Genomic DNA, 19,245 nt, shown 5'->3' on the forward strand with positions numbered 1-19,245 from the left:
AAAAAAACGCTAGCCTAAGTCAGGACAACCACATGTACTGCCGTTCGGACACCAAGCGTGCGCACATGACGCATGGCTCAGGTCTCCGAGTGTCGTAAATGCCGTATCGATGTTGTAAAGTCAAAGCAGAGTAATAATGCAAAAGAGTCGTAAGTGCCGTGCGTCGTAAGTCGAGGATTGCCTGTACACTTCATAATGCTCTTCCCTGAGCTGTTGAATATACTACAGAGTCGGGTGAATGTCGTACTGTGTGTGCCGTTGTGGTGTTATTTTGCAGTATGTGTTAAAACGTGGTTGCCCGAGCATATGCAACTGATTTTAGCTCGGAAAACAAGGAAACACCCATCTGAACGGGGGACGATGTACCGAATTTGTCCCTTTTTAAAGCTTGTTTTAGTATAATTTTTTTCACAATTCAAAAACATATGTGACTTTAACTGATGAGCAAGAAATTGGGTTATCTAAAATTGTAAATATACAATTTTGTGGGTGAGCTACAGTTGTGTCTTGTTCATAGTGATTTGTGTAGTCGTCAATCACAACACTTCCAAATCATCATACCCTTAATTGGAGCCTTGTATGGCCGGAGATCTAATTTTAAAAGGTGTCAATATAACTTTGTGAATAGGATGGCTGCAGGGGTGATGTCAGACCAGGGAAATGAAACCAAAACAAGTAATGGTGGGGCGAAACTGAGACGCTACGGTGCTCAGTGTTTATTAAATAACAAAAAAAAAAAAAAAAAAAAAAAAAAAAAAAAAAAAAAAAAAAAAAACAGGATTACAAAACAAAACACTTTCAAAACAAAAGGGCAGGTTGGCCAAGAACAAACAAAAAATAATTTGAATAACCAAACAAGTATCACTCTGTAGCAATTGTTTTAAGCTTTCTGTGTTTTTAATTGCCACGTCACAAACAATAATACAGCTTTTCGCCAGTCATACGTTTACAACTAAACCACAATAATAATAATAATAATCATAATAATAGAATACAATACACAGAGGGCAGGCACCCTGCCACAGCCTTTTATAAATTATCATAAGAGATGTGTATTTTAAGTGCATTAGGCTTTGAAAGTCTCAATTCTCCAAGTGGAGTCCACACAAGTTTTTTTGTTTGTTTGGTTTATTTTTATCATAGGGATGCAGTACAGTATAGTGTAGTTGTGCAAACATTTTAATATTCTGTATTTTTTTTTCTTTTGCGATTTGCACTAAACTCTTGAACAGTTACAATATTTCTGACAACTGATACTGTCTTTGGCTTTGGTGTATATTATGAATGGGTGTAATGGAAATATTGTAAAGGTGTTTTCATAGTGTTTTGGTATTTTGGACTGCAGTGAAGTTCAGCGGGAGGTTACAATGTTGATTGGGCGTCATAAAGTGAAGGATCCTGAAAAGTAGGATTTGATTGGGTCTCAAATTTCAATGACTCGCTTCAGTCAAGTTTATGACATACTCTGCTGTGAGAGGAGTCAGGAAATATACCCACTAGACTTCCCATCGCACTAAATGACACTCTTATACCATTAAAGCCAGGGTCACCTGTACATGTTAACGTTGCTTCATTTAGATGGTAACATTCCTATATAGAGTGAATAGGTATACTACACACACAATTTTATCTCCAAACTTTAGTATCGCGCTATAACCAACATAACAAATTCAATGTTTAGTCTGGTATACAGTATACACAGGCAGCATGCACATACACCTCATTTAATACAATTATTATATATTCTATTCATCTGTATAAACGAGGGAACACAATCACATGTATAAAATTTGAAAATAATGTAAATTCCACATTGTTTTAATGAAATGTTAAGGTCTTATGAACACAATAGTTTTGAAATGTGTATGTTTAAAGCAGGCATACATTAGTAGCCTATTCAATACTTTCTTGCTTCACATTGTACTGTAGGCTATACTGCTTGCTTCACATTGTACTGTAGGCTATACTGCTATCAGTGTATATTTTGAAAAACGACAAAAAAAACCCAAAACCGGCACAAAAAGACTTGAAATACAAACGTACTACTTTTTGACAGCGTACGATTTTCTGACCTTAGATGGGTCACGCAGCTGATTGAATTTTGAGTGAGTCTCTTCGACCTGTCTTTTGAAACGCAAACGTAACCCTTTACACTGTCATGTAAATTGCATTGCATTGCGTTGCTTTTGCATTTCAATTGCAATTGCCCAGGAACACAGAAAAGAGAAAGAAAAATGGGACACCCCATTATAAACATATATACATTTTAATAATAATAAAAAATAAAAACACACAAGCAAAACCTGAATCCTGATCGCTAGCTCTCCAAACGAAGACGTTCCTGAATCCTGATCGCAAGCTCCCCAAACAGACGTTCCTACTCTCCGAAAGCAGTTTCGTCTTGCATCGCAACAGAGGTTATTGATATGATGATAATCTTATTAAAATATTTTTTATTTTTCCCTAAAGCTTTCGATTGTTTGTTTATAGAAATGGATGAGGTTAATTTTCCTAATATAATATCATTATGTTTAACTAACAGTGAATTGCAAAATTAATTAAGCTGCATATTGTTCAAAAAGATAAATGATTAAAGCAACTGTTAAATACAAATATGGGGCTGCATATCTTTCTATTTTAGTTTTTCACCTGTCTTCTGTAATCACTTATAAATGTTAACATTGACACGGGCTTCCCTGACACCCAACATCCTTGCATGGTCCTAAAGTGCATGAACAGCACCAGCGCCACCACTTTACCCATTCATGAAAATCAGGCCCAATATGTGTCATAATTTGGCAACTTATTTTCGTCTTGCGAAGCTTCGATGACAAAATTGTCCATAGAAGTAGCTGATGTGTTAATAAGTTATTCGTAGGCAGTATCTCAAAGTTTATCATGAGTCTGGTTTTGACTCCTAATGTACTATGGTGAAAAAAAGTTACTGTTTTTCCCATCACAGTGTGTTTACTCTACTTGTAGACAATCCAGTTAGTATTAACTAAAGTGTAAAGCTTCCCCATGTTTTTGTTTTGTTTTTTGAAAGAAAAAATGAACAGAACTAAAAAGAAAAAATAAGCAATCTGATTATTTACATTTTTGCAATTGTTTTCTGAAAAATAATTTTTAAAACTTTCATTTGAGAGAATTATTTGTAAATCTAATATAAACTGTGATTTAGCCATAATGAAGAGTCTCATCAGAAAAGAACATGTCCTGTCATAGAGAATTTTTTAAACCGGCAACAAACACTCTATACCAGTGGTTTTCAACCTTTTCATCTCAAGTACCAGTGTTTCCAACAGAGACCACCAGGTGTACCAGTAACTATGTGCAATCTTGAACTGCTGTTGTAAAACAGAGTCCTGCCCCGTTACAACCAGGTTTGTTGCGTCTGCACTCACTTGTGTGTTGCCTCATTCTGCTGAGTGGTTAATCTATGCAGCTGATGACTGCAATTAACTCGGCATGTTTTATATTTTAAATATTTTGCAAGTGTGTGTGGTATTGGTGACCGCACCATTAATTGTGTACAGTTGTAATATAGGGAATAGCATGCTGCAGCTCGCATGCTCAGTGTTGGTGAAGTCCTGATCTGACAGCATGTAACACAGACAGCTGTTATGATTTACTGTTTATTTTTCAGTAAAAACCAGTTTAAATTGCATTGAGTTTGTTCTGCTATATTTACACATTAAATATACCACAGCAATCATATTGTAATACATTTTCATTAGCACAGTCTGAGAGCTAAATTTAGTAAATGGCGCTTTTTTTTATTACTGCAATCAAGTAAGCTGCAGTACATAGTCCACTTCCACTGTTCTGCTTTCACATTTTTTAAATGGTCACTTTTGTTTTCCCTGCAACAGTTGACCCTGCAAAACTCCTGCTAAATACTGATGTAAATAATGGTAACTGTGCTCTTAAATTACCGTGCCTGCTTCTTTGGCTGAAGAGATATTATCAGCTCGTCTACTTATGGAATCTTGTGCAATTAAATCATCCTTAAACTCCTGACGGTAACAATTGTAACTAAATCTATTGTATCTGGGATGCAAGACACAACAGATGAGAAATCAATTTGAGTTGACTCAGTTTTATTAGGGACTCTACGATTTGACTGGCAAAAGATAACATTGTTTTTTTGGGGTTCACAAAGATAACTTTTCTCAGCTTAACTGTAACCTTTTCACGTCCTTGTTTGTTTAATTCTTGCCCTTTTTGCTGCATTACAGCCCTTGGTTTCATTATTTTCCTTATTTTAAGTTTCCAGGGCATTTTGTTTATGGCACGTGTGCAATACACACACCTTAAGTGTATTTTTATTTGTTGCTGTTCTTGTTCTACGGTTCTTAAATGCAACTGTTCATTTTAAACTACTTTTTTTACACAACAGTAGCCTACTCACACATGTTTGGTCACCATCACAATTGTTGCAAGAAACTTGGGTTCCCAAATTCTGCTGGTGTAAATACAGCACCTCCTCTGTACTTCAGTTGTACAAACAGATTGATACATTACGATGGTGCGATTGAGGGAGCATTGTGTTTTGAGTAATCGTATCGTCATAAAGAACTGTCGGTGCGTACCAGCGGCAAGCCTGTTGCATACTAGTAAAGGTACGCATACTACTGTTGTATACTGTTGTATAGCAGCGGTTCTCAAACTTTGCGGTACTGCAACCCCCTTCTATCAATTAAAATGACTTTGCGACCCCACTGCCCCGTGTTACTGCAGAATAGTCAATTACATTACTTTCTTAATGGGAGGGATGAACTTGCATGAATGAACACAAATGCTTGAAATGGGGCTCTGTGTGACTGAGATAGGCGAAATTCGCATTCAGCGGTTTAGGGGGGTCCTGTACTTGCTTTTTGAGTGCAGCATAACCTAATTCACAAAGGCGGGTTGAAGGAAAAGGCAGATTATAGCTCTGGGTATTCTTGTGGCACAGAAACCCAAGTTAGCAGTGTCTCGTCAGAAGTGTCTCGTCAGAAGAAATGTCCATCTTCTGTTTCTTCTGCTCTAAGTGGCAGTTTAGCACTTGCAGTTGCTTCAGCAGTATTTTGTGTCACATTTTTGTGTTCTTGTTTTTTTGCTGATCGGATCCTTGTCAGCACTTATTTTGCTTGCAGAGCTGCTCAACTCCCCTCATTAATACCGTTTCCAGCACTCTTCAGAAAACGCTCCAATTTAAAAGAAACTCTTTGAACTGCAAATATAATCCCTTTACAGCAAATATATTCTACACTCGGTTTAACACTACAGAAGTGCATTCCTGTGTTGGTAATTTGTTATTGTATGATTTATAAAAAATATAGGTAATAATCACAGAAAATGCTGCTGTGATAAACTGATTTTTAAGTTTTTATCTGCGAAACAAAGGGTTTTAAGCAGCCCCTGGGGACCCCCCTCTTAATTTGCCCCCCCCCACCCCACACAAGTGCTGTGTGCCTTATTGCTGTTGAAATGTTTGAACCCTGGGCACTCTTAAAACAGAACCATTACATTTGTAACCTGGAATGAAAAGGTTCATACACGAGGTCCAAAATTGACCTCATAGCCACGAATCTAACCCACGTTTTAAGCTGGTAAGCACACTGTCAAACAGGTTTACTCATAGGAGAGTCTCTGTCTACCCACGGGTTAAGCCATTGACTACGAAAGTTGTCAAACCAAAAGAAAATGTCATCATGGCAGTCTCTCTGACTGACATGTAACACCGGGCCCGTTCAGGGCCACTCTGATAAAGAGAGAAAAGCTAACTCCTTTCCACCTCTCGTGAGGAAAGGTGCATGTTCCAGTAAACAATCAGCTGAGGAGCTTCAGGAGCATGGTAACACGCTTTTTTCAATATATTCATTTGTTATTAATTAGTACTTTTGTATTGTTAAATCGGTATGTTCTCAAATCACTGTTTAGTGAGAAATGTGAATTGTCTTGTGTGTGTATATAAAAAGTATCCAATTAAAAAGAAAAGAAAAGAAAAAATACAAAGGGTAATTTGACAAAATGTAAATATTCAGGGTATTTTTTTTTTTTTTTTTTTTTTTTTTTTTTTACTAAAGTCTGTCACCCTGTTAACAACTAACTATAGCGCTTGTCTGTGTCCTGTAATTTAAAGCTTTTTTTAAAACCCTCTGTCATGTGTTTCATAATTTATGGTAAGCTAAGTAAGTTCAACTGAATTTAATATAAAGTTGTCCACTGGTGAAGTGAACATTTAATCAGTGCATTTTTAAATACTAAAAATAGTATCCGTTCAGAAATTTCCATGGCGAATTGGATATTATTATAACACAGCACTGCTTCTAATTTATGGAACTCATGATGTAGTGAAAGAATTAAGCTGACAAATGGTTTTTGATTAAAAAACACTTTATATACAAGAAAGGTATACCTCCAATACAATCATATAAGCTTCGGACGAGACCTCAGTACAGCTCAGTGCATACGTTTGTATCAGAAAGCACGGACGTCCATGGAGTCAATTCAAAAGAGATGAAAAGACTGACAACACTTTACCATTTTGGGTATTTATACCTTTGTATACAACTGTTGACTCCACTCCCATTTGTTTTACTTCTGTCCAGTGATAGGGGTTTCCACTCTATCATTGCACATTCCCTCTGCAGGGGAAAAGGGGGGGCTGCATACCACGTTGTACCTAGCAGGGTGCATCCATCTTGTCTTTCAGTTCCCCTCCCCCATCTCACACTATCTCTGCTAATTTCCTGCCTTTTGGCGTTTAGCTCAGACAACCATCTGTGACTTTGAGTCGTGTTAGGCTGTGCAAAACCGCACATAGCTGGTTTTGCCAAATGGTAAATGAAATAATTCAAAACTTACAGAATACTGTATAGAACCTTAATATAAAAGCATATTAAAGCAACTGAATTAGTAAGCACATTAAAACAATTATAAAAACACATTCACATAATTTAAACAATGATTAGAAAGAACTAAACTATAAAAGACACACATACAATGTAAAACTTCCAATTAATAATATCATTAATACTTCATGCAGAAAGCCATCACTACAGTGAAATCCATGCTCACCATGAAAAAATACAGCTTTGGGGGGGGGGGGGGGGTGTAATTAAGTAAAAGTCAAAGTATCCTTCTAGAAACTACTTGAGTAAAAGTACAAACGTTCATATCTTAAAAGTACTCAAGTATCAGAAGTAAAAAGTAGCCGCCCTTAAATTCCGCCCATGGAAATCCACCTGAAGAAAACCCCCATCCTGCAGACCTCCAGGATGTATTAGCTTCTGCTATTATTGACCTTTTCCTGCTTGATGGAAGACAATCTCAGTTCTTATTGTACACACATTCTGAACACAGTCTGTCAATGTCTGCTTCCCAGCTGTTCTTACTGTATCTAGTTAAATTTAGAATAGAATAAATGGTGTTAATCAGCGGCTACAGCAACTACTCTATGGTTTTATTCACAAGTTGTAAAACACATACACTACCGGTCAAAAGTTTTAGAACACCTCCATTTTTCCAGTTTTTATTGAAATTTAAGCAGTTCAAGTCCAGTGAATAACCTGAAATGGTACAAAGGTAAGCAGTAAACTGCCAGAGGTTAAAAAAAAAAAAAAGTTTAGGTTACCAAAAACTGAAAAATAATGTGCATTTCAGAGTTATACAAAAAGGCCTTTTTCAGGCAACAAGTAATGGGTTAACAACTTACAGCTGTTCTGCAGCAGTGGAAGTAAATTAAGTCTTGAAAGTTGATGCTAACAGTTCCTACAGGTGTCCCAACTTTTGTTGATTACTTACAAACCCTCTGTCTGTATAAAAGCAGTGTTGGAACAGACTGTGTTACTACACCCTCTTGAGCATTATTTGGACAGTATTGTACTGCAGGAAGTAGTATATTGCTATCATAATGGCGAGAAAAAGGCAATTAACAAAGGAAGACAGACAGACCATTATAACCCTAAAAAGTGTAGGTCTTTCCTTTAGAGAAATTGCAACGAAAGCCAAGGTGTCAGTGAATACAGTTTCCTACATCATCACAAGGCACTTGGAAACTGGAGGAAACTCTGCCAGGAAGAGGTCTGGCAGACCCAAAGCCACAACAGAATCAGAAGACAAGTTTCTGAGAGTCAATAGCTTGCGTGATAGGCGGCTCACAGGACAACAGCTTCAAGCACAGCTTAACACTAGTCGAAGTAAGCAAGTCTCAGTTTCAACTGTGAAGAGAAGACTTCGAGCTGCAGGTTTGACAGGTCAGTAAGAAAGCCATTGCTAAGATGGCAAAATAAGAAAAAGAGGCTTGCCTGGGCCATGAAGCACCATGAGTGGACTACTGAAGACTGGAAGGTGGTCTTATGGACCGATGAATCAAAATTTGAAATCTCATCACGCAGGGTTTTTGTACGCCGTTGAGTAGGCGAAAGGATGTCAAACATGGAGGAAGAAGAGTGATGGTCTGGGGCTCTTTTGCTGGATCCAGAGTCAGCGACTTGCACAGAGTGAGTGGCACCCTGAACCAAAACGGCTACCACAGCATTTTGCAGCGCCATGCAATGCCCTCTGATATACGCCTAGTCATTCAGGGGTTCATCCTACAGCAAGATAATGACCCAAAACATACCTCCAGGCTAAGTTATAACTACCTTAGAAGAAAAGAACAAGACAGTAGGCCTCAAATCATGGAATGGCCAGCACAGTCTCCAGACTTAAACCCCATCGAGCTGGTTTGGGGTGAACTGGACAGAAGGATGAAAGCAAAGCAACCTACAAGTGCAACACATTTGTGGGAACTCCTGCAACAGTGTTGGGAAGAACTTTCTGAACAATATTTGATTTCCATTGTAGAAAGAATGCCACGAGTGTGTTCGGCTGTTATATCTGCAAAAGGTGGCTACTTTGAGTCAAAAATTTAGATTAAATTTTGTTAAACAAAACGATTCCATGATTTCTTTTTTATCTCCAATTGTTTATTTGTTCTGTGCTTTAATTTGAGTACATTGAGACATTAAACTGCGTAAATTTCAATAAAAACTGGAAAAATGGAGGTGTTCTAAAACTTTTGACCGGTAGTGTAGATGCAGAATGACATTCAATAACTTTATTTCAAGAGATCACCAGCAATACAAATATGGTACCTGTTCTCTGACAGCACTTTGAATGAACTTTATGAACACAACAGCACCAATAACACATTTAAAAAAGTAACCTAACAGTAAATATGATATTTAGCTGGCTGTACAAGTATGTACTTATAGATATAAAATTTAAAAATCGATAACAAACACTTCACAAAACAGGGTACAAACAGCTGCATGTAAGTAGAATATTTTAATTAAATACTGTACTGTATTAAATTGTTATTTACACCGCAACTAGTAGCCTACAGGGCTAAGAACGGACATGCACAAGATAATCACACACGCAGAGATGTTTAAATTTGAATTGCAAAAGCCGTTCGTTCAAAAAGCAGCTATGGTGGAGCTAGTGTTAAGGGAATTTTCTGCCAGTGCAAGAAGTCCAGCTGGGGACCAGTATTCAGTCTCCAGATTTATAACGCTGAGCTGGACTAGTTACATATTTTAACAGTAGAATGAGTAAAACCAGCAATAATATATTCCTGTCAGTCAGGAAAACTCTTCGAAAAGCAGGTAAAAGACAAGGCCAGACACCACCCCCCGAATTACCGGCCTGGATTTGAAGTGTCTGCGGGAAACTGAGACACTGTCCCCTGACACTGCGGCCGGATTGGTGCGTAAAGTCTGGTTCGGTCATCAAGTTATTCTGGCACGACTAGGACGCAAGGGTGTCCGACAACTAACAAAAACATATTTTGTGATCCGAAAGAATGCAAACGTACTAGAATATGTGTGCCTCGCATATAACGAGTTTACAAACTCACTTCAAGATCCGGCTTCAGTCTCCATCGCAGCTGCTCTCGTTACGTCCTTAGTGTCATTTGAAACTCTGCCCATCATCACAGTTTGCGCTCAGTCCTCCAGTTTCTAGTGAGATGGCACTTTTGATGCAGAAATTCACAATAAACAAACATGTGCAATTTATTTTTAATAAGCGAACAATGAATTAAAGTAAATTTAATTTGTGACTATTACACTGTGGATGTATACACAACAAAAGTTTCTGGTAATTTTAAATGTGTTTTAATTATGCTAATTATTTTTCTTCCCACAGATGACAGGTAGCCGTGGTATAAGCAGTATAAACCACTTCGGGTCGTACAGTTTCGATGATATGTACCACTTCTGGGGTGGTTATATCATGGGAACCGCACGGCCTGTATATATACTGTGTGTGTCAAAGTATGAAATATTAAGTTTTGATATTCCCTTTTTAGGTTTTGATGATCCAGAGAGCACTCTGTTGAAAGCTGTCCTACTTCAAGTTGTGTGTCTTTATCAAAAGGTTGTTCCACATCTTGTGACTCAGAGTACATTTGACTTCAGCAAACTCCTTAAAGGTAGGCGGTCTGTATAATTCTATCTGTTTGAAATGGGGAGGCATGCCTACATATCTCAGACTATCCATTTGTGATTAACCTTTCTTTAGAACAAGTATTTGAGATTATTAGAATCTGGGAATATACTGTAAGAGTATGGCACAGTTGTATGTTCACATGTTGTGGTAATCAATTTTTCATGATACAATCTATTTTGTATTTAGTGCCACGATGGGGAATGTAATGTTACTGATTCATTTGTGTTCTTTATAGTATAATCCTTTTTACATGTTCATGTTTTAAAGAGACCTGCATTATGCAGTGTTTTTTTTAGGGAGGGGGAGGGGGAGGGCTGCGGTACAGAATCTATACTGGAGGGTTGTGAGAGACTTCAGGAAAACGTTTTGTAAGAATTACTACGCACATCTTAACTGAAAGCAAATCTTATAGACAAGAGGAAGGGGGCGGGGTACAAAAAGTTGGAGAACCACTGGTCTTGTAAGTTAAGAGCTTGTTTTTAAAATCGCAGGGATTGTGACAGAAAAAGGCATAGGAAAGGAAGTACCGCCAGTCCTACAGTACCAAATATTGCAGCTCTCCCTGGAGCTTCCTGCCAGCAAATTTTCTTGGTTCAGGTTCCAGGTAAGCGTACATACATTCATTATGCATTTAACTACTGGTTGCTAAGGAAGTTTGATTCACTGACATATTACACAATTCAGGATACTTCATTATTTTGTTCGAAATAAGAAACCTATTTTTTTTTTTCCTTGTGTTCATCATTTTATTGCAAAAAAATTCTGTAACATGATGCCATTATTAACATTTTCTTTTCATTTGTAGGATATATCAGATACAAAAGAAACTAGTGAAGAAAAGTCTGTATTTTATTTGCTACTTAAAATGTTTGTGACAAACAGGAACACACACTTAAAGACGTCAACAAAGTTGCTGATTCTTAAGGTGAGTATTAACATACGCAGATATTAGAAAAAATTCATTATTTATAGAATGTTTAAAAATAATCTGAGTTTTACACAAGAAAATTTGAGAATTAATAAAAAATTAAAACTTGCTCTTAAACCATTAAAAGGTATGGGCCCAAATTTAATTGAACCAAATGTAACACAAATGGAATCTTACCTTGTTAATATTAAGTCAGCTCAGAAATGTGTTTGTTTTTTTACAAATTTATGTTAATAGTCCAACATAAAAAATGACGCCACTAAAAATAAATGGGAGAAAGTTATGCAGGTGGAAATCTCTCAAGAAGCTTGGAACCATATACATTCTAATGTTGAAATGTGTTACATCAATGCTAATCTTTGCTTCGATAATACATTGTAACTTGGATATCCTTGCATTATTAAGAAATGATCCTCAACAAGTTATTTTAGGAGATTTTTCATCTTTACCTTTTAAATAAATCACAGAAAAGAATCCAATTGTTTTTACTGACTGCTGCTAAACACTGCATCCTAATGAACTGAAGGGTGCCAGTCCACAGTCATTGGAGTTATGGAGACGCACTTCCATTGAATTTGTAGAATATGAGAAATTATTAGAAATTACATTTTGGAGCAAAGCCTTAAACCTTTTAATAGAAATATCTTAGATACCACCTTTCTTAGGAACCGGTGAGTTATTTATTTCTTTATCATATGTCTACATAATTGTATTTTTGTTGATAAAGTCATTATACAATTTGTAATTGCTATGAATGTTGTTTTACTCTTATTATATTTATGTATACCACTAAACTCATTAAGGTTTTATTCTGGAAATTTAAAAAAAAAAATACATCTTGATTCCACAGTACAGTAAGTGGATCATTTGGAAATGATTTGCCCCTTTCAGTACATCCCGATTCCACAGTACTATATGAGGCTCATTTGGAAACAATGTGCCCTTTTCGTAAAGCTTTAATGTTTTAGGGAATGTTGTGTTTTTCTTTATTTTTTTTTCTTTGACATTAAGTAGTCAGGAAAATGAATTAGTGGTGTTGTTTATTAATGACTTGCAGTAAATAAACACTCATGCTTTAGCTAGACCTTGGAGACACTGAACACTACATGGCTTTGCAAACTGCTTTTTTTTTATATTTCAATTAAAATTGGAGATAACAGTTTTAGAAAGATTAACAGCCAAAAAGCACATGTCTTCAGATAACAACGGCTATCATATGTGGATGTGTTTATCTATTTACTTAGTTAATTTGGCATTCAGAAAATGTGTATTTTCTCTATATTTTCTCTTCTTGTGGCACATGCCACGAAGTTAGCAAAAAACAATAGTATTCATAATGCAATTATTTAGTGCAATTAGTTAAGGTTCATAAAAACAAAGGAATACATTTTAGCAAATCAAATTTCTAATTACACATACATTGAACTAGTTGTGTTGCTGTGATTGTTACATTTTCTTACTGTGCAATTTTAGGTTTTGAGAGACAGTGGTGTGTTTGAATACACGTGGAAAGAGCTGGAACTGTGGTTGAAACATCTTGTGCTTTTGCCAGAATCTGAACAGGAGACAGTAATCCTGTTTTTGGAAAGAGTAAGTTTATAATTTATCTTGAAGATTGTGTTTCAGTGCAGAAATTTAGATTAATAGACAATTAAAGTATTACATGTTTAATGCTGTGGAACATTTTATGTAAGGTAATTACAATATTTAGTCAATCTGTAGTTTTGTAGAGTTGTTCTTTTTTTAAATATTGTGGCTTAAAAAATACAAAATACAGGCAGTGTAAAGTGGTGGTATGTTTTTAAAATGTGAACTTACTTTGATACTCCTGTGTGCTGTAACAGGTTCTAATAAGAGTAGTGTCAAACCCATACCCGTATACAGACAAAGCAGCATCGCTTGTGCAAGAAGCAGCTATGCTTCAGGCCAACTTAAGTGGACAGGAAGGCGATGCTGTCAGTATACCCATCTCACACATTGATGGTAAGTAGTAGATTGCAAGCAGACTCTTTAATAGTTCATTTTTAATGGTGGCTTTTAAACTTTGAAAGATTTAAGATGGCGTTGGACTGTATTTTATGTATACAGTTGTGTAAAACTGTCAATAACTCGGTCGGTACCCAATAAGACATTACAAGGGGACTGTGGAGAAGCTACTAGAAAGTGATAAATCAATTACAACGTGCTAGTCAATAATATATATATATATAAAAGTGCACTAATCAAATCAAAGTGTACAATTATAAAAATAAAACATAAAAGTTTCAAATAAATATGTGCTGTATGGGCATTATTGACCCTGTTACAATCTTAGCTATCTTTTAATGAAGACAAAACCAAATGAAGATTTGAACACGAACAATTAACATATTTCTCTCGTGTGTGTGTGTGTGTGATGTGGTGTGGTGACTTTGGGATGTGGTGACTTTGGGATTCACTCAGAAGCCCTTGATGAAACCAGACGCGCCAAACTATATAATATGAACTGTCAAATGTTTCTGGCAAGTGGAATAAAACTGTTGTTTAAACAAACAGTTAGTCACTTTGTTAGTATTTGGTCAGGTGGCTGCTATGTCGGTTTAATATGTTAAATGTTAATTGTAGAATAGAATTTACAGGATTGTGTGGGTGTGAGTATGTTAGTATATTCTACTTCATTGATGCACTGGTTAAGAACAAACCCTTTTATCTATTGAAACTAGATTTCCTGTTCCCCCACATTTGTTGACTAGCTTTTGAAGACTGGATTATTCTAAGAGATGCCTTTTCTTAAAGAGAGTATGAACTGCAGAGCCTGAATTTGATTTTGAGCTCAGGGTGTTCATGCTTCCAGTTCTCAGCTCTTGTCAGCCTGCACTGCCTTTATCTAACTATATTACAATTTTCAGATGTTCTGGATATGGTAGACGTCATTGTAGAGGGCAGTGAGGGTTTGGATGAGGAGATTGGGTGTACTCTCAATGAAGATATGATCCTGCAGACATTTCCGTTCAGTGCTGTAGTTCCAGCAGCCTTGGAAGCCAGAAATAAATTAGCAGTGATTTCCAACGGTGAAATAGGTATGAGAAATATTAATGTTCATTTGTATTTTGCCTATAACTTTACACACCCATAAGGGAAAGACACCTAGTTATAAAATAAGACCAATGTTTTGAGAAATGTTTGTCAATGTCTTTTGTACATGATGGTTCCACGATGGTTTTTATTGGGTTAAACTACTGAAAAAGGTAATCTAGTAAACTGTCAACGAAGAGTGATTAGGTTGATCAGAATTGTGGGATGCTACAGTTTGAACCTTTTGCAGTCCAATTATTTTGACCCTGTCAGTATGGTCAGGTCTTATTCTATTTTGAGGATTAAAATAAGACTTAGACCATGTGCTGTTCAAATTAAATTAAATTTACATAAAACATGTTTCAAGTCACTATATAATCAACATGATATTATTTTTTTTATATGAGAGGAAGATTGCAACTCCAGTTCCAAACTTATTGTAAATCAATAAACATCCCTAACAAATAAAACAAGTAAAAATAAACAAAATCTATATCAAAAATACATTTTCATCTGTTTTTTTTTTTTTAACTATTTGAGAACTGCAAAAGACAAAAGAACAAATAACTATGTACATGCTATTCACAGATTTCTATAAGTATCCAAACTATCTGCGACCCCCTCCTCCGTTATCTGTGCAAGTTCTTCAGGCTGTCTTGTCTTTCTCTGCCATCTGCTGTCTGCCATGATGCTCTCTCCAAGTCTGTCTAGTTTTTCTCTGGCTTTTGAAGAGATACTCTGCTGTTCCACCTTCTTTCCGATCAGAGACGATTAGGGAACACCCCCTTGTCGGCTTTCCTGACCTGTTAAAACAGGTTTGGAACGAGACATCAGACTGATTTTTGCAATGTCAGACCAGGTCTGACAAAGGACCACAAACGGTTAAATGAGAATAATCAATTAATCAAAATAATCATTTGGTTTGAGAGACCAAAGAATGGCTTATTTATTGCCAGTTTGGTAGAAACATGTAGGAAAATATGAATAACAATACTTTGTTCTCTTTTTATGAACTATGTCTTTTTGTGTTTTATTTTCCAGATGTTGTTCTTGAGTATGTCCTCTCAGTCCTAACCGATATCCTGCACACGCAACGTGATCCTCTTCCCCTGTGCTTGACCATTCAGCTCTATGACAAAGAAATTGATTCATCAGAGTCCAAAGCTAAAACTATGTCTGTTGTGAAGTTCTATCAGTACTACAGTCACTGGATACCAGCACAAGCAAAGGAAACACTGGTAGGAAACAGTTTATAAAGCACAGTGGTTTTAGAAGGGATCAAGTATTTATTTTTTCAGAGTAAAACAAGTTTAAAAGGCATGGCAAAAGGACATCAGTACTACATCTCCAGCCGAGCCCCACCCCTTGTTCGCTGTATTTTTCACATACCTCTTTATAGACGTGCATACTGATAAATCCTCTCCTGATCACTCGTTTTATCACCAAACTCCTCAGTACTGCGATCCAAGTTATTATTTTATTACTGTAATATCTGAAAAAGCACTGCAAATGACGGTGTTATTCTTTGAGCGCTGGTTGCGGAAGCACCTATCTTCTTTGTTATGTGTCCGTGTTATCTCTGTGGTGCAGGGGCACAGATATACAGATATCTCTATTGCACAGATACGTTCCTCTTTTTTTCCGGCTTCCTTCGGCCATTGAACGGTTTTCTTGGCTTTTTCCGGAGAAAAAACGACTAGAGACCTGTGCTTGATGTCTTTTTGATGATGTTGGACAGGGTCCGACATCGGACTGGAAAGGGACCTTGCTTATATCCACAAAAGTGACTTTATGTAAGATTCCAGTAATTCTTCCTAATAAGTATTCTAGAGGTTGCAGAATTGTGTATTAGAAGTAGGTTATCAATTACAAGTGGGCACTAACCCAGCACCATAGACCATTTTGAATCTACTTCAGTAATAACTTTGTTACCTTTTTACCTTGTCGACGCTAGTCAACTTTAGTCTTTGACTGAGCTATGAAGTAAGACGCTGTCGGTTTTGAATTTTTTTAAAAACGGACAGACCAGTGTAGATGAAAACAAAGCGCATTTCAACACAAGAAAGCTGCTTGCAAACCCTGTAGAAGGAAGTGGGGCGGTTAGTTTTACTGTTGCATCGGTACCAATAACGCATTTTCTTTGTATCCAGTTTAAGGAGTCTGGGGCACCTGCTTCGTGTCTTCCTGCCCCCCATGGTTCATTTTCCAGCTTGTTGAAGAATACCCATGGCAAAGATGCTAACTGCTTGTCGCAAGACCAGTTTAAGGATATTTTAGGAGAAGCTGTTTCTACACTTAAACATAATGATTTACCAGTGGCAATCAAACACGTTATGCTCTACATAAAAACATGTGTAGACAACTTTAAAAAAGTAAGTACATTCTTTTTGAGTTAAGCAAATAGTCATGTTTCTTGGGTGAATACCAAGTTTAGTAAAATTTATCTGGGTAAGTGTAACATTTAAAAGCAGCATGGTTGTTAAAATCCAGCCAATACGATTTTAAATTTTATTTCACAGTTTACCAAAAGTGCTGGAGTTGCTTTGCTGAGCTTCTATATGAACCTGCTGAGATCACTAATACACAGACTTGAATATTCAGAGGAACCCCCTGAATCTAGTACTGCAAATGCCCAGGAAGAACTGGATCTCTTCATGGACTGTGATTCTCTTACTGTGGGACAACCTGACAAAGAAGAGGTACATTTCCCTAATATGTTTGCGTTTGCTCAGACCCGTTTATATCCCGTGTACGAATGACTATACACCAACATTAACACGCCATAAAATACACGCAGGGGCGGGCACTTTGCCACAAGAGCTAACTGCTTTTTCTTCTTTTAGGAGCTGGTAGATATGCTTGCATCCATTTTTAAGCACCCTACCCTGGACCAGTGGTTTATGTCTATGGAGCTGGAGACACCACCACCGCACAACCTGAACCCTGTCAGCATCAGACTGCTTTCTTCACAGTTAAATGCTGAAATCCTAAGGCTACTGGAGTTGAGTGCCCCCATGCTGCAACGCCTAGGTCACCTTGATTTAATATCAAAATACATGAGTGCTATAGAAAAGAGTATTTTGAAAGAATTGGCAGCTGAAAAGTCTGGTGGTCGAAATAAAAGGATCCATGGTAAGAAGTCTCAGCCAATGGAAGGGCTTGAGGCACTTCACCCTTATATGGAGGCCACTCAGCTGAAAGAAGTTGTGTCATCCATGCTGATGTTACCGGAAGAGAGTTTGACTGTTGCAGACCATGAAGACGAAACTGTGAAGAAGCTTAGCACATACGGACTAACTTTGGTTCAGGTCTTAACTGAAAACTGTCAGCAGTCCAGTCGGAATGAGATCTTGTTTTTATCAAGTGAACAGTTTAAAGGTGTGGGAAGCTTGCTACAGTCCTGTACTAGTGAAGAGTTGGATAAAGTTATTCTTCATGCTTTGCAGAGAGACCCTGTCTTCGCACAGCTCATCCAAACAGACGTGCTTATTTACTGCCTCAATCACATGACTGAAACCTGTCAGTTGATTGCAGCCTTCCTGATCCAGCACTGTAGAATTCATATGTTACAGTTTGAGATGTGGTGCATGAACCCTGGATGCAAGAAGCTTCTCAGTAACAATTTGGAGGCCTTTCTTTCACTCATCAATGTGTATCTGAAATATGGAAGCCAAGAAGACATCACAAGGCCAAAATATGGTAATGACATACATACTGGTGAGAGTGACTGTAACACAACTAAATATGATTACACCACCCACTCGATATATCACGGGTGTCGGGGCCCAATATAAATCCACTATATATCGAGGGCCGTGATATAGTAAGAAACCCATAGAAAAACAAATAGGCTAACAAAATGAGGGAGTGGTTGTACAGTATTTATTTATCGGGTGTGTCAGGGTCCAGTATAAATCCTCTACGCAACCTGCTTTTTCTCATTTTTCGTATAAAAAGCAGCACACCATTTTAATTTGCACATCGGAGGGTAATTGCTTCTCATCAACTTCAGTCTCCAATTAATAGGCTTGTTGCTAGGGAGCTGACGTCACTGCCTTGTGGCTTTTGCAATTGCATTGCTGCCACACGTGAACACCGTGTTGGCTAAAATAAACACTGTTTCAGCAAGTAGGTGTTTAATTTAATTTGCTTTGTTATTGTGCAATACGTGTGTATATAACAGTACGGTATTAATGCTTTGTAATTGTTTTGTATATTGTTGTTTGTGATGTGCAGTACAAAATAAAACAAACAGTAATTCTAAGTGTCTCTATATTGCAGCTAAGACATAGGCAGTTAGACAGTAAAAATGGGGAGCGAACTCCAGGACTGCGATATATCCGAATCTGCAGTATAGTGAGGGGTGATATGAGGGGTGGGCGTGATTCAATATGAAACTTGCACAAAACTTAAGGATTTTTTTTTTTTTGGGCAGTTAGAATCCTAACTTAAGCTAATTTAATCAGAACATGCTGGTATAGTTATTTCACTACAGCTGAATACATTTACAATATTAATTAATTTGTATTTAGACTCACGTTTGGAGGGGAAATAACATTTTGAAACTTACTGAAACGCACTGGAGCCAGTGATGTCTTACTTTGGGTTGTTAATAATCAGTCAGCTGGGGTATCACTGTACATTTTTTAAAATGTATTTATTTTTTTACACAAATACAAGAAATACAGTTCTAATTCATTGATTGCTGAGTTGGGATTGAATTCAACCAAACATAGTACTGGTACTTGCTGCCCATAAGTTGTCACCATCTATTTAATTTA

The 19,245-nt window shown here is 37.0% G+C and overlaps 1 protein-coding gene across 1 annotated transcript in view; it reads left to right on the forward strand.

Annotated features, from left to right (window-relative positions):
* Positions 1 to 5,796: 5,796 nt before the first annotated feature.
* The window catches only part of LOC121327846 (nucleolar pre-ribosomal-associated protein 1-like), a 33,386-nt gene continuing 19,937 nt past the window's right edge, over positions 5,797 to 19,245 (forward strand). The window contains exons 1-11 of the mRNA XM_041272109.1: positions 5,797 to 5,839; positions 10,343 to 10,465; positions 10,974 to 11,086; positions 11,288 to 11,407; positions 12,884 to 13,000; positions 13,255 to 13,393; positions 14,299 to 14,469; positions 15,506 to 15,702; positions 16,615 to 16,836; positions 16,984 to 17,163; positions 17,308 to 18,163. Of these exons, the coding sequence (XP_041128043.1) occupies positions 11,348 to 11,407; positions 12,884 to 13,000; positions 13,255 to 13,393; positions 14,299 to 14,469; positions 15,506 to 15,702; positions 16,615 to 16,836; positions 16,984 to 17,163; positions 17,308 to 18,163 (1,942 nt within the window). The 5' untranslated portion in view covers positions 5,797 to 5,839; positions 10,343 to 10,465; positions 10,974 to 11,086; positions 11,288 to 11,347. The remainder of the gene's footprint in view (positions 5,840 to 10,342; positions 10,466 to 10,973; positions 11,087 to 11,287; positions 11,408 to 12,883; positions 13,001 to 13,254; positions 13,394 to 14,298; positions 14,470 to 15,505; positions 15,703 to 16,614; positions 16,837 to 16,983; positions 17,164 to 17,307; positions 18,164 to 19,245) is intronic.

The sequence above is a fragment of the Polyodon spathula genome, chromosome 15 (genome assembly GCF_017654505.1).
Source record: "Polyodon spathula isolate WHYD16114869_AA chromosome 15, ASM1765450v1, whole genome shotgun sequence".
Taxonomy (NCBI): Eukaryota; Metazoa; Chordata; class Actinopteri; order Acipenseriformes; family Polyodontidae; genus Polyodon; species Polyodon spathula.